This window comes from Neofelis nebulosa, chromosome 12, assembly GCF_028018385.1.
Source record: "Neofelis nebulosa isolate mNeoNeb1 chromosome 12, mNeoNeb1.pri, whole genome shotgun sequence".
In the NCBI taxonomy this organism is placed as follows: domain Eukaryota; kingdom Metazoa; phylum Chordata; class Mammalia; order Carnivora; family Felidae; genus Neofelis; species Neofelis nebulosa.
Genome location: NC_080793.1, coordinates 32408835 through 32425086, shown reverse-complemented (window position 1 = coordinate 32425086; position 16252 = coordinate 32408835). Strand labels below are relative to the sequence as shown.

Below are 16252 nucleotides of genomic sequence, written 5' to 3'. Positions count from 1 at the left end.
CTTGTTGTAAAAATCCAAAGCAGATAGTATACAATGCTAAGAGCAAAGCATTTAAGGGACTGCTGTTTTCAGACTCCTTTTTGATCAGTGCTCTCTATGTTCAACATTTTACTGGTATTTTTGCTTTTTCAGGTGGAGCAAGGGTAGATCTAGTGGATCAAGATGGACACTCTCTCCTACATTGGGCAGCACTGGGAGGAAATGCTGATGTTTGCCAGATCTTGATAGAAAATAAGATCAATCCAAATGTGCAAGATTACGCGGGAAGAACCCCTCTGCAGTGCGCTGCCTATGGCGGCTACATCAACTGCATGGCAGTGCTCATGGAAAACAATGCAGACCCTAACATTCAAGACAAAGAGGTAGAAATTCTAAGTCTTTTCTGTATTGTTTGCTCCAAGGTGTTTGTTTATTCTTCATTAACTAAAATAAAGTAAAACAACATTTTACCAAGTAAAGAGATCACTTATAAATTTATGTGTTAATTAAAAATGAGTCTTATTTTTGCCTGTTTTCCTTCTAGTTCTTGTCTCTATAGCCATATATAATTTAACAAAGCCATAATACAGAATGGGAATAATTTCATAACTTCTTAAAATAAACATACATGGTATATGTGTATGTATGTGTATACATACATATATGATACTTCATAAACCACATTTTTGTTTTGTTCACTTAAAATTATCACCAGCATTTTGTCCTTTGGTATATAATTTTCCGCATAATCATAGATGCTGAATATTCCAAAGTTCTAAGAGCTTTATGTTTCATAACTCATTCAATTCTCACAGCAACTTTCTTTTTTTTTTCCAATATATGAAGTTTATTGTCAAATTGGTTTCCATACAACACCCAGTGCTCATCTCAAAAGGTGCCCTCCTCAATACCCATCACCCACCCTCCCCTCCCTCCCACCCCCCATCAACCCGCAGTTTGTTCTCAGTTTTTAAGAGTCTCTTATGCCTTGGCTCTCTTTCACAGCAACTTTCTAAAGGAGTTGCTATTATTATTCCCATTTGCAGGGTAGAAAATCGAAGCTCATAGAGCTTAAATAATTACCCTAAGGTGACAACAGGGCCAGGGTTGTTGTGGAGAGTCAGGATCCAAACTATGTTTGTAACCCCAGTTTTAAAATTAAATAAGTAACTTCCTATTGCTGGATAGTTTTTCGTGATATTATAAATCACATTTCATTAATCATCAAAGTGCATTTAACTTTTTTTTTAATTGTATCCTTAGAATAATTTCCCCTAAGTGAGATTATTTATTATTGGTATATGAATATGATTCAGCTCTTATATATTACTGCCGAACTGCTTTCTAACCCATGTGGGTTAATATCCACTTCCCTAGCCATATAGGATTGTATTGACTTCTCTCAGTTTTGCCACTATGGACTTTTTTTGCTAGTTTAATTGCATTAAGTCTTCAAAAATACTGGCATATTATGTTTTTCCAAGCCAGAAAATATAATTTCTATTAATTCACTCAATATATATTTATCAGGATTGTTCCTATATGTGAAAGTGACATAATGAAAAATATGTAAAAAATGGTTCTTGTACCTATGTTATTAGAAATGCATCTTTTGCAATCTGTAGTATCTTCTACATTTTTTTTTACAAGTTGCTGGTTTCTTACATAAGTAGTATGCCAAGCTACTTTCTAGTGTTTTTAGGTCTTATGTACTGTTTTGGATTATGTGCATATACAGCCATATCATCTGTGAATATCATACCTTATTGAACTGTGACCTCCAATACAATGTTGAATAGAATTGGTGATAGTTAGCACCCTTAATTCATTCTGGCTTCTCAAGGGGAAAGCTTTAACTATTTCACCATTGAATATGGTGTTTGCTATAGGTTTCCTTGTATTTCTAGTTGCCAAGAATTGGGGTTTTTTATTCACAATTAGCCATTTAATTTTTGTTAGATACTATTTCTGCATCTTTCAACATGTTTTTTTTACCTCTTTGCTGTTTACATGGTGAATTAAAAGGAGTTAGGAAGTAGTTCCTCTTACTCTCCTAAAGAATTTGTGTAATACTGATATTACTTCCTTTTAAATGTTCAGAAAAATTCCCTGGTGAAGCCATCTTATCTAGAGGTATTCTTTGTGTAAAAGGTGTTAATAACTGACTTAGCATCACTAATAAATACAAGACTATTCAGATTTCTAATTATTTTCTTTTCAGCCACGGTAAGTTGCATTTTTTGAGAAATTGATCCATTTTATTAAAAATATCAAATGTTTTGCATAAGGTTGGTCACATATTCTCTTACCTTTTTTATGACTATAGGACCTATAGTAATTTCCTCTTATTCATTTCATATATTGGTAATGTGTGTTGTCTCTTTTCTTTTTAAAAAAATTTTTCCATCTTATTCATCTTTTCAAAGGACTTACTGTCTTTGTTAATTTTCCATATTTGAAGTTATTTACTATTTCATTGGTGTTTACTCTTATCTTTATTATTTCCTGCCATCTACTTCCCTCAGGTTTGATTTACTATTTTTTTAAAGATTCTTTTGGTGAAAGCTTAAATCATTGATTTTTTTTTTAGTATTCACTTCCAATATATGTATTTACACATGATTCTTATTCTAAGCCTGCGTTAGCTTTACCCTGAAAGTTTGGATAAGTTGTACCATCACTGGGGCATCTGGGTGGCTCAGTCAATTGAGCATCCAACTCTTGATTTTTGGCCTAGATCATGATCACAGCGTGGGATTGAGCCCTGCGTCCGGCTCCACTCTGAGCATGGAGCCTGCTTCGGATTCTCTCTCTCTCTCTCTCTCTCTCTCTCTCTCTCTCACACACACACACACACACACACACACACAAAGTTGCACCATCACTATAATTGGGTTCAAACATTTTCTAATTTCTATTTTGATTATTGTTTGGCCCATAGATCATTTAGAAGCATATTGTTTAATATCTAGGCAGTTTGGCATTTTCTCATTATCTTTCGATTATTGATTATGTTGGTTTCCTCCTGGCTGCTAAAAAAAAATTACCACAAACTTAGTGGCTTAGAACAGCGCAAATATATTATCTTACTGTTCTGGATGTCAGAAGTCCAAAATGGGTCTCATGGGGCTAAAAATCAAAGTGTGGGCAAGATTGCATTCTTTTTGAAGGCTTTAGGAAAGAATGTTTCCTTAATTTTTCCAGCTTCTAGATGCTGCCCTCCTTCGTTGGCTTGTGGCCCCCTTCCTCCATCCTCAAAGCTAGCAATGACTAGCTGAGTCACCCTCACACTGCATCACTCTGACACTCACTCCCCCATCTCCCTCCTTCAGTTACAAGGACCCGTATGATTACATTGGGCCTGCTCAGATCATCCAGGATAATCTCCCCATCTCAAGTTCAGCTGATTAGCAACCCTAATTCCATCTACAACCTCAATTCCCCCTCTCCAATATCATAACATAGTTACAGATTCCAGAGATTAGGATGTAGACATCTTTGCAAAAGCATGCATTTATTCTGTCTACCACACTGATTTGTAACTTCAGTTCTACTGTGGTCAGAAAGCAATCAGAATAACACAATTATTTTATTTTATTTTGTTTTGTTTTATTTTATTTTATTTTATTTTATTTTATTTTATTTTATTTTACTTTACTTTATTTCAGAATTATTTTAATCCTTCAAAGTCCTTTGAGGCTTTCTTTGTGGCCCAGCCTATGATCGATTTTGGTAACCGTTCTATGTACACTTGAAAAGAATACTAATTGTGTCATAGTTGGATGCAATGTTATATATCACTTAGATCAAAGTTTTTTACTGTATTGTTCAGGTCTTCTATATCTTTACTGCTCTTTTATTTATTTGTTCTATGAACTATTACAAAGGACGGGTTAAAAATCTCTCACCGTGATTATGGATTTGACCATCTCCCCTTTTAATTTTGTCATTTTTTGTTCTGTATATTTAATAGCTGTGGCATACAGATTTAGGGTTGTGATATCTTCCTCTTTGACTTCTTTAAAACTATGAAATATCCCCCTTGTATCTCTGGCAATGCTTCATGCCTTCTTTATTTTTCATGGTATTAAATTTTTTTTTAAGAATACAGGTCATTTATTTTGTAGAATCTCACTCAATTGGAGTTTGCCTTATGATTCCTCATAATTAGACTTAAGTTTTACATTTTTGGTTAGAATATTATACAAGTGATATTGAATCCTTCTCGGGGTATCACCTCTAGAAACATATCGTTCCTTTTAACATAGTATTAATTTTGATCACTTGGTTAAGATACCATCCATTTTCTCCACTGTATATTTAATATTTTCCCTTTTCATAATTAAGTATGTGTCCAAAAATACCTACTCCAGATATACCTGATTTTTGTTTATACTTATAGGGAAGAACAGCTTTGCACTGGTCCTGTAACAACGGATATCTTGATGCCATTAAATTACTGTTAGACTTTGCTGCTTTTCCTAATCAGATGGAAAATAATGAAGAAAGGTAAGCTGTTGATGAAAAGAATGTATTGTTGTTCAACTCACATCCTTTCTGCTATATGAAAAAATCTCTATATAAAAAAATATATTAAAAAATTTTATATAAAAAAATTTGGATACTAGTTCAGAAGTAATAAGTAACCACATAGAAACCAATAAGAAACACCACACTACAGTAAGAAATCCTAAACCTAAAGAAAAGTGTTGATTTAGAATCATGGGATTTTAAAATTATTCAGAACTTTAGATATTACTTCTGGCAAGCTCACATTCTACAGATGAGGACACTTAGGTTCTTGTGGCTTGTAGCTGGCATAAAGTCAGGGGAGTCCTGACTGACCAGACCTAGGAATTTGGTTAGGACAGTAGAATGTGTCTTATGTTCAAGAAATTTCTCCTGATAAAGAGGTTATTATCAGTTAGTGGACAGAGGTGCCATCATGGGGCATGAAAAATAAGGAGAAGGTGAGAGGATTGAATAATGTAAGATTCAGAGTTAGGCTGGAGTTATGCCCCAGGGCCCAGGCCCAATAAAAAGGAGCAGACACAGTGTGAAGTCTAAGCAGGAGACAGTGTTGGCCATCTTGGATCTAGGAAGATTCTGAACATGTGACTTCCACACCTGAGCTCTGCCTGGCCAGGTCTGTGTTTTGGAACCATTGTTCACGGATGCTATAACTGCAGTGCTTCCTCCCGTGACACCAGCCCCACCCCCATAACCACTGCCAGTTCTGTGGGAGATTTTGTGGAGAAGGGGGCACTTTTTCTAGGCCACCTGTTTGTGTCAGGAAAACTGCTCCTCCTTTCTGGGGTGAACCCCTTCATCCCTCCCACTACTTTCAGAACCCCTCCCCATTAAAGATAGCCTCCGCCTATTATTTTCCAATTTATTTCTTTTCTGAAGTTTGTCTTCTCTGCCTATAAAGCCCTCCTGCTCTCGGAGTGCCTGCACTGCTCCGTTTACCCTTACTCACAGTTCCCGCCTTTGCTGTCTGCCTTCTATCCTCACATTTACGCTGAAACAGTATCTGAGTGGTCTCTGACAGACTCCTCATTGAGAAATCATATGTTGGTCCTCCTGTCTACTCTCATTGGCCTTTCTGCATCGCCTGGTTCTGCTGACCCCTCTTCTTTACCTTTACTGAGACTATCTTTTCCAAGCTTCTGTGACAGTTTAGTTTCCTGATTCTCTTGCAATTGTGTCTGCTCCTTCTCCATTTATTTTGGCTCCTTTTCCATTTTTTTATTTTTTAAACATTCTTCAAGGATTAGATCTTTCCTCTCAGCCCATCTCCACGGAGGCTTCAGTAATCACCTGGGTGCCGGTGAGTTCTAAATCTGTCTTTCAGACTCAGTGTCTCTCCTTGGTTCACACTGTCGTTTCCTTTTTATTACCAGCACCATTGTCTAAATCTTGCCCTCTTTGACTCATTCCCGGGACTATCGCAATGCCTCCTTGCTGTTCTGCACCCTTTGAAATTTCCCTCCTTCAGTTCATTTGGTTCCCAAGTAGCCTCCCTAAATCATATTTCTAATATAATTGTTAGTCACGTCATTCCTCCATTCAAATGCAGTCCCATCTAAGAAGATTATTCTGATCCCCGAGGCAGGTGTTCCAAACAAAGCTCTCCCCCACACTGTGGGTTTGTATAGCACTTAGCACACTTCACTTTATCTGATAATTTTATGTAATCCTTTTTCTGTGTTAGCAGAGAACTCCTGAAGAGAATTGTCATCTCTGTGTTGCTCACAGTGCTTTTCAGGAAGTTAGTGCTCAGTAAATAACTTGCATTGTTGAGTTGATGCTTTCAGGCTCCCAGTAGCTTCCCCTGCCTCACACCTGCATTAGAAATTTCTGGAATTCTTTAGGGCGCCCGGGTGGCTCAGTTGGTTAAGCATCCAACTCTTGGTTTTGGCTCAGGTCATGATCTCACAGCTTCGTGGATTCAAGCCCCACATCAGGCTCTGCGCTAGCAGAGTGGAGCCTGCTTGAGATTCTCTCTCCCTCTCTCTCTGCCCCTCCCCTACTTGTGCTGTCTCAGTCTCTCTCAAAATAAATGAACTTTAAAGAAAAAAAACAGGGGTGCCTGGGTGGCTCAGTCAGTTAAGCGGCCAACTTCGGCTCAGGTCATGATCTCGCAGTCCGTGAGTTCGAGCCCCACGTCGGGCTCTGTGCTGACAGCTCAGAGCCTGGAGCCTGTTTCGGATTCTGTGTCTCCCTCTCTCTCTGATCCTTTCCCATTCATGCTCTGTCTCTCTCTGTCTCAAAAATAAATAAATGTTAAAAAAAATTTTAAAAAAACAAAAAAGAAAGAAAGAAACTCTGGAATTCTTCGAGTACATACAGTATTAGGTAAATCAGACTAGTATGTCTTACTTTGGAAGGGGTTGTATAAAGAACTCACTGTCTCTATTATAGTCAAAAGACAACTGCGAAACCAAGAAGACTCGAAGATTTAGGGGTTTGGACATTGAAGGAAGCTGGAAAGCCAAGCAGAATCCTCAAGGCTGAGGTTTTGACATGAAAGCAGATATGTGAGAGAGAAGATTTCGCTCTTAGAAATCCCATAAAGGCAAAAGGGAAAGGTTAAGAATCCTAAGGAATTTGTGGTGATTTATTAGGTCTATTAGAAAGGATTTATTCTATAACAGTATTTACTGCCTGACTGCTGTTTTCTTAGGAAACAGTAAAAACATTTGTTGTTGTAATTCAGTTCCCATTTTTAGGGGAAGCCTTAAATTTCAGGCCTAAGTAAGAGTATGAATTAAGGTGCTTACTGCCTCCTAGAGTAAACATATGTTAATTACAGACCAAAAGACCGAAGGAAAAATCCTCCTAACTGTACTTGCCAATCTTTAGATGAAAAGAGACAGTGGCAATATCCCAGTCTCCTTTAATGTTTCATCAGCAGTGCACCTTGACGTGCAAATGTCAGAACCCGGCTCTGCCTTTGATGTTTATTGACATTCCAGTTTAGGCCTTCCACTCATCCCATCAGACCATTCCTGCACAGGCAAGGCCGATTGTATCTTGTCTCTTGGCTTTATCTACATTGTTTCTTGACTGGTTACCATCAACATGGTGCTAATTTTTACTTCTCATGCACTGACACCAAGCACTTGATGTGCACTGTATAGACATAATTTTTGCCAACTACCTCTGGCTTTCAGTCAATAACTATCTGACAGCCACCCTCCGGCATCGATGGGAATATTCACAGCACTTGAGTGTTTCTAAATTGAATTTGGGGTGAAGAAAGATTCAATAGTAGTAATTTGCAATATGGTCAGTGCCCAAACACTAGGCATAGACTTTGGTCTTAAAATATTTCTGGATGTTTGGACTGTGTTTCCATGAATCAAATATTGACTAAGAATCCTAATTTGAATAAGCCAATTATAAAGAAGGCATTTTTTTAGAAATTTGGGGAAATCTGTGTTTGGAGTGGGTACTAGATTTTGCTAAGGAATTCCTGTTAATTTTGCTGAATACTGTAATGACGTTGTGCTCATGTCCACATTATTTATGGATCAATACCGTAGTGCAGAATGATTAAATACTAGGAGTTCTAGGATTTGCTTTAAAACACTTCACCAAAAATAATAAGAAAGGAGTTGGAGGAAGCAAATGTGGCAGAAATCTTGCTAATTGTTAAATTTGGGTAATGAGCATGTAAATGGTTATTATGCTATTTTTATGCTTGAAGTTTCTCATAATAAAAATACAGTTTTTCATGATAAAGATATTTAAAATATAATTTTCCATCCACAAGTGGCCTGAGAGATATAGCAAAGGCAGAGGTTGGGCCTTACTTTCACACACCAGATTTTGATAATCCTGCTTGTATACTGTGTGAAAAAGACACTCCTATTAGTAATTCTAGAAAAGATGATCAAACCTACTAAATGCATACGTAATTTGCACGTTGATTTGAGAAGCAGCTTCATTCTGTACAAGGATTATATTCCAGGACTGATAGATGTGCTGTGGAAGGATTACTGAACAGGGAGTCATACAGTCTTAGTTCAGGTCTGGGTTCTGCAGGGAACTAGTTACATAACCTTCAGCAAGTTGCTTAAACTTTCTGAATCTATTTACTCATTTATGAAATGAAGCTGTTAAGCCAAAAGACCTCCAAAATTCAGTTTAGCTCTACTGTCATAGAGTTCTGTGACTCTGATAATTTTTTCCATTGGGAGAGAGTACGGTCATGAAAGATATTTTAGAATACATAGTGATTACACTTATCTTGATCACTTCATCACTGTATTGTGCACCTGAAACTAATTCAGTACAGTATGTTAACTATACTAGAATTAAATTTTTTTTAAATAATAAAATTTTTAAATAGAATATATAGTGAAAAATTTTAAAGTTCTTCTGAATTTACAAGACACTACCTACTTATAGATAATGTTTTTTTTTTTTTTCAACGTTTTTTATTTATTTTTGGGACAGAGAGAGACAAAGCATGAACGGGGGAGGGGCAGAGAGAGAGGGAGACACAGAATCGGAAACAGGCTCCAGGCTCCGAGCCATCAGCCCAGAGCCTGACGCGGGGCTCGAACTCACGGACCGCGAGATCGTGACCTGGCTGAAGTCGGAGGCTCAACCGACTGCGCCACCCAGGCGCCCCTAGATAATGTTTTTAAAGTTTATGTTGGCACCTCTACCATAGGGCCTTCTGGTCCCTGAACAGCGAAGACAGATCAAGATGTCCTAAAAATGAGAGTTTCTTAATTTTAACATACAGACTTCCTTCTGAATTCAGTTTCCTTGTAGAAGTGACCAAACCACCCTTTGCTTATACTGAAAAATCTCCTCCATTGACGTCTATGACTGTCAGGTGAATTTTGAAGAGAGAAAATCTCTATAATCACTGGATGATTTTCTGTGTCTAATCATGCATCCATATAATCATCAGTTTTTCCACCTCATAAATCAGCTGATCATTTCTTCCTAACACCTCTGATTGTGTTGGATTAGTAACAGTCTCCCAGAGAGGAATCAGATCAGTAGCAGTTGTTAGGTGGCCATAACTCCTAGCTTGGGTCCTGTGGGAACAATATCGATGACATGTGACCATGGTATCACAAACCCTGATGCAGTGCATGTCCTATAATAATAACGACAACAGCTGACATTTATTAATTGCTTCTTTTATGCCAGGCACAGTGTTATCTTCTTTGGATTTATTATTTCATTTATTCTTCATGCCAAATCTGTAGTGAGGAGAGGTAAGTTGGTTAAGAAGTGACAGTCAGCATTACCATTGTTGGAAGGTGGAGTTGGGATTTTATTTTACTTCAATTTTTTATTTTTTTGCATTATTTTAATACTTAAAATATATGTCATTATTACAAAGTAATCATTTAAAAAACATACCTGCCGAGATAACAACACTGATTAATTCTAAGGGGGGGTGGGGGAATAGATGACTGTTATTTTCTTCTGTGTATTTATCCAATTATTTTATATTTCCAGAAATAGAAAGGATATATTTTAAGAAAGGAATTTGCCCAAAATTATACATCTAGAAAGTAGCCAGTTGAGATTCAAATATATAGCTATATGACAATAAAACCCATCTTTTCTAAATAATATATTTATCAAAAAGGTATGCACAGTGTACAGAATTTAAAAGGTATAAAAAGGCATAAAAGGGGCACCTGGGTGGCTCAGTTGGTTAAGCATCCAACTCTTGATTTCGGCTCAGGTCATGATCCCACGGTTCGTGGGTTCGATCCCCGTGTTGGGCTCTGTGCTGACAGCTCAGAGCCTGGAACCTGTTTCGGATTCTGTGTCTCCCTCTCTCTCTGCCCCTCCCCACTCACACTCTGTCTCTCTCCCTCTCTCAAAAATAAATAAACATTAAAAATAAATAAATAAAAGGCATAAAAAAGCATTCAGTTAAAACTTAATGTCCCTCCTACCCCTGCCTCTGAGACAACCAGTTTCCTCCCCAGAGATGTCGCTGTCAACCAGTTTCTTGGTAAACTTCTAAAGATATATTTTACATCAATAAGAATACAGGGATATGTTCTCTTTTTTTTATTCAAAAGGAGCATGCCATAATACTGTTCTGTTGCTTAATTGTTTTCTTTTTCTTCATTTAACAAGACATCCTGGACATTGTTCCTTATTTTATTCACATGCCACAGTAATGGCTGCATTATAGAGATGACTTCATTACACAAATGGCCTGTACTTTATGTAAGCAGTATTCTGTTGATGGATCCTGAGGTTGTTTCCATTCAACTATTTCAAACTGTGCCTCTGTGAATATCCTTACATAGAAAGCATCACACACACGCACGCACGCACGCACGCACGCACGCACGAGAGCAGGTCTCTGGAATATATGCCTGCAAGTGAAATGCCAGAGGACAGATGTGGGAACAATTTTGATAGATACTGCCCAATTGGTCTTTCTGAAGATTAAAGTAGTACATAGGGAGCCTGTCTTTGCATCCTTACCAGCACAGTGGGTTATTAAACTTTCTAATCTTTGCTAACCTGCTCATTGGTTAGCTAACCTAACTCTCCTTGTTAGTCTTAATTTATATTTCTCTTAAATGAGTGAAGCTGCACATATTTTTTTATATTTAGGAGCCATCAGTGTTTCCTGTTCTGAGGACTCTCTTTTATCTTTGTTTTTGGTGTTTTTTGCCCTGCAAAATTTTGTTATTTTTATGTAGTTGGATTTGTCAATCTTCTCTCACAGTTTTGAGTTTTGTACTATTTTTATTAGAAAAGACCTTCCCACTCTAATTTTTTAAAAAGTCTTCCCTGGTTTCTTCTAGTACTTCCATGGTTTCTTTTTCTATATTTAGGTCTTTGCTTCATCCAGAACTCATTTTCATGTAAAATGTGATATAAGAATCTTTCTCTTTTTTTTCCAGATGGCTATGCAGCTGTCCCAAAACTACTTAATAAATGCTTTCTGATTTAAAGAGCCATCCTCATCATATACTAAATCTGTCCATTTGGAGATGTATTTTTTATTTCACAAGCATTAACTATCAGTAGTCCCAGGCTTAAACTTATGAGTCCCACAGGAAATTATCTGCAGTACTTTTTCAGATAGGAGCAGGGTATTATTTGGCACATGGGGAAGAAGAAAAGTGATCATGTGTTCCTATAGCCCCCGGTTTGTGAGCCAGCAAGCAAGACCCAGGAACCATCATGGTCAGTGACACAAAGCACCTGACCCCAGCTCCTGCCTTGTTTTGTCCCCTCAGGAAAAAAAAGGAACAGCCCTGGAGTACACAAGATAGCCTTGCCTGAGGAAGAGTCCACATCTCAAAATGAAGTTTCCTTTGCTGCATAATATTGCCAGCTGAACTGTACCTCAGGTTACATGCCAACACTTACAAAATACCTTCCTCCTTCAGGTACACTCCCCTTGACTATGCCTTGCTCGGTGAGCGCCATGAAGTGATCCAGTTCATGTTGGAGCACGGCGCCCTGTCCATCGCAGCCATACAAGACATCGCTGCCTTCAAAATCCAGGCGGTCTACAAAGGGTACAAGGTCAGAAAAGCTTTTCGAGATCGGAAAAATCTCCTCATGAAGCACGAACAGTTGAGAAAAGATGCTGCTGCCAAGTAAGTGAGAGCTGTGGACATTATGTTCTCACAGCCCAGAATCAGGGTGGAAGGGGGCACGTGGGGCGGGGGGGTGGGCAGTGGCCAGGAGGAGGAATCCGAAGAGGATCAGAAAGAGATAATTTTGATCCCTGTCCCTGTGTCACACCCCGCCCCCTTTTGCCCACCAGGCCTACGGGGCACTGAGGCTACAGGGAAGGACCAAGGCCCAGTCTCTACTTGGTGGCTGGCTGTTCGTCTAGGTTAGCCCCTCCGGTTCCAACCCAGGGACAAACCATTGCCACAGCCACGATGGCAAGGAGTGGGGGGCAGGAGCTTACCTACAGGAAGCTACAGAGAGATAACTGCTCCTCCTCCTTCCTTTCCTGCCTTTCCACAGGAAACCAACACCAGTATCTAACCTACTTCATGAGAAGCGTCTAGTTTTGATTTGATTAAAGCGACCAAGTTGTGTGAATAACTTGCCCTCCCCACCTATTCCTTATCAAATCTGTACTAACTCATGTGATGTGTTCACGAAACATTGACCGGGTTCTTACTGTACATACAAAACTCTTGGCTAGAGCCTTTAGAGAAAATAGTGATTTTGCCTCAAGGATCTCACGCTATTTTTATAGACTATGTAAAATAGTCATGTGTGCCTATTACATACACAGTGTGATTATTTTACCAGAAGTGATTGATTTTAGATTATGCCTTGGTTTACCTTTTCTTGGATACCTTTGTTGGGATGCTTTATTTATCAGGAGACTATTGCATCAGGAGGTATAGGTCCCCAAACCTCTGATGCAGAAGATAACAGGCAGAATCTTAACTTCCTGGCTGGATGGTGAATGTTTCTAAATCTTGAATCCTTCCATTTCTTGCCCACAAGGGGGAAGCATGTGTGTAATAAATAATAATTTGAAATAATAATAAAAGGCAGGATAAGCCATTTTAGTGAGAAGTTAAATGCCACTGTGAACTGGGATGCTAACCATAATGGTGGCCTTTGGTAGATGAGATTGACAGGAAGACATCATTTTCTGTGACTGAAGCTACCGAAGTTGGTGGCATCCTAGGAAATACTATCTTGCACGGTTCTCTTTATGAGGGTCTCTTCTCTTCGCTTTTGCCAAAGAATCCAGTTTAACCTGAGGCCTCTCTATGTGCCTCTTCTTCTATCCTTATTAGGAAATTTCCTTGCATGAGAGTGACAACTGTTAAGTAGGTATTACTTAATACACATGGCAAATTATCCTGAGTTGTAAGTTAAATATTCTCTGTAAGGGATGGAATGCTATATTTCCTTCCATCTGATGTTTCCATAAACTCAGGTTTTTATGGGTGAGACTCTGTTTTCAGAATCTGAAGTCACACCTACCTGAATATGTTGGTGGGACTGTACAAAGGCAACGACTTTGTATATCCTCCCCACCCTGCACACCCCCCCCCACCAAAAAAATTAAAAAAGAAAAAAGAGTGTATTAGTCCAAATACATTCTACTTCATTAGCATAGAGAGGGGGCCCTGGAGTCCCCAAACTCCCTTTCCAGTAGAATAGAGGGGTTGTAGGGTAACACAGCATCCGTCCTCTGAGCCTCAGTTTTTTCATCTATGAAACATGACAAACTAGACCAGCTGACTTGTAGGCACTCTCCAGTTCTGTGGAACCTCCGCCCCAGTCTTCTCTGTTAATGATCTCAGCCTCTTCCTTCTCTCCTTTGCCTGCAGTGCTGCCTAGTGGCCGTATACCCGGGGCGGGGGGGGGGGGGGGAGGCAAGAGTTTGGACAGGCACTGCTGAGTCAGCATAGAGCCGAGAACCAAGAATCCATTTGTCAGAAGATCTCCTAGAGAGAGGAAGGGCTTTCACTTCAGGACATGCATAAATAGAGCCTTAGAATATTTTTTTTTCCTAACCAGGCCTTTTGTGACTCCAAGTCCTGAGGGTTTGAAAAAGTAGGGGGATTAAGGGACCATCTAGCCCAACCCCCCCTTCGTTGTTATCCTGGTTGGTTTCACGGCTATGGACAATGGGTCCTCTTTGTTCTTAGTTCTTAGTTTCTGAAGTTCATTTTAAAAACTTTTTTATTACTTTTTTTGAGAGAGAGAGAGAGGGAGAGCAAGTGGGGGAGGGGCGGAGGGAAAGAGAGAATCTTAAGCAGGCTCCACACTCAGCACAGAGCCTGACGTAGGGCTCAATCTCACGCCCCTGGGATCATGACCTGACCTGAAATCAAGAGTCATATGCTCAACCAGCTAAGCCCCCCAGCACCCCTGAAGGTCTTTTTTAAAAACCTGTTATGTGGGAGCTGTGCTTACTGAGATAATATCTGAAATGGCCCAAACTGGGAACAGTAACCTCTTTCCTTTTTCTCAGTCACAATCTTTCCTCTATTAGGTGTCATTATTGGAAGTAAATAAATTTCTTACAGTCTAACCATCACCTCCTACGGTGCTTGTGGGCATAGGACTCCAAGGGAAATATTTAAAGGGAGAAGAAACTGATTTCATTTGTTTTAATTTTATTTCTCAAAAGTTATTTCTTAAGATCTGAGTCAGTGTTTAACTTTGGATGTGGTTTGGGCTTTAAGGAACAAAAATCAGAATGCTGACTTCAGTCCTCGCTGCTACCGCCTTGCTGGCCAAGGTGACCCAGGCACGTGGCACCGCCTCGGTCTACCTTTCCCAGCATAGCACATCGGGATGGCACAGATCACCATCCTTAAAGCAACGATGTGAAAAGAACTTATTAAACTTCAAATGACTTCTCATTTACTGATAGAGAAATTGGGAGAGAGCAAAGTTTTAGTCATGCTTTCCAAGGCATGTCTTTTAGAAAATACTATTTAAGAAATAGCTATAATCCACTTAAAAGCACTTTATAACTCATACTGCACCACCTATGTTGTTGCCAAAAGGAACATTGCTATAATTTACCTGCCATAGCACACAGTTGAATGCACACTAGACAAGACTGTATTTATGTTGATCACTCTTGTCCCCGGAAGCTTCCATTTTGCTGGGTTTTTATTTCACTCTCTAATCCCAGCTCTCTTCTGTCTCTCCATCTCTTCCTTCTCACAGCTTTTTTTTTTTTAATTTTTTTTTTCAACGTTTTTAATTTATTTTTGGGACAGAGAGAGACAGAGCATGAACGGGGGAGGGGCAGAGAGAGAGGGAGACACAGAATCGGAAACAGGCTCCAGGCTCTGAGCCATCAGCCCAGAGCCTGACGCGGGGCTCGAACTCACGGACCGCGAGATCGTGACCTGGCTGAAGTCGGACGCTTAACCGACTGCGCCACCCAGGCGCCCCTCACAGCTTTTTAATTATACCATCTCCACACTGAGGTCAGCTCTGCAGACTCGCTCCTTAGACTTCTACTCATGCTATACATTTTTTCCATTGGAAAGGTGTCTACTCATGAAACCTCAGTGACTTCATCTCTGTAGATAGCCCATTAATCTGTCTCACATCCTGACCTCCTGGAACTCTGATTCCACATCATCAGTTGCCTAGTGGGCATTTCCACTTTGCTGTCCTTTTGTGACTTGCCAACACTTTCCATTTTTGTGTCTTGTTGTCACTGTCACTTCAGACTCACTGTGAAACCTACACCTCATCAGCACAGCCTTTCTTCTCGCCTCCTGATTTCCCTGCTAGTGATGCCACCATTGATTCTGTTAATTCCTCTTGAAATGTCCTCTTGCCTCCATTCTCATGTCCCACCATGCTACACGGGCCATTGTTCTTGAATACCATCCATGGTCCCACATAAGACACTTCATCATTCTGCTTCCGCTTCTATCTCCAAGTCCCATTTCTCTCCATGACTGCCTCCCTCCCACACCCTCACGCTTGAGGGCTCCGCCACCCTGAACTTCCCTCACTTCCTCACATTTCCCTTTCCTTAACTTACCATACTCTTTGGGAGACCTGAGCTGCCTTCTGGCTACTCTATGAGATTGCATATGTCTCCTAGAGTTAACATAATCAAGTCCAGTTTGAGTCATCCAGTTCAAACTCTTGTGATGCTGAAGTCCCTTCTAAGGAGGTTGTTCTGTGTCCTCAAAAAAGTCAAGTGACAAAGAATTCAAACAGCACATTCCAGTAGAGGGCAATTCTGTCAGAAGTTCTTTTCTACCTTTTGGTCTTGAGATACCCCTTAAAGCAAAAG

The 16252-nt window shown here is 39.5% G+C and overlaps 1 protein-coding gene across 10 annotated transcripts in view; it reads left to right on the top strand.

Moving 5' to 3' along the window:
- Window positions 1-16252, top strand: part of INVS (inversin) — a 158490-nt gene that overhangs the window by 100189 nt on the left and 42049 nt on the right. For all 10 annotated transcript variants that reach the window (XM_058694766.1, XM_058694758.1, XM_058694760.1 and 7 more), the window contains 3 exons: window positions 133-362; window positions 4382-4488; window positions 11880-12092. In XM_058694766.1, coding sequence (XP_058550749.1) covers window positions 133-362; window positions 4382-4488; window positions 11880-12092 — 550 coding nt within the window. The remainder of the gene's footprint in view (window positions 1-132; window positions 363-4381; window positions 4489-11879; window positions 12093-16252) is intronic.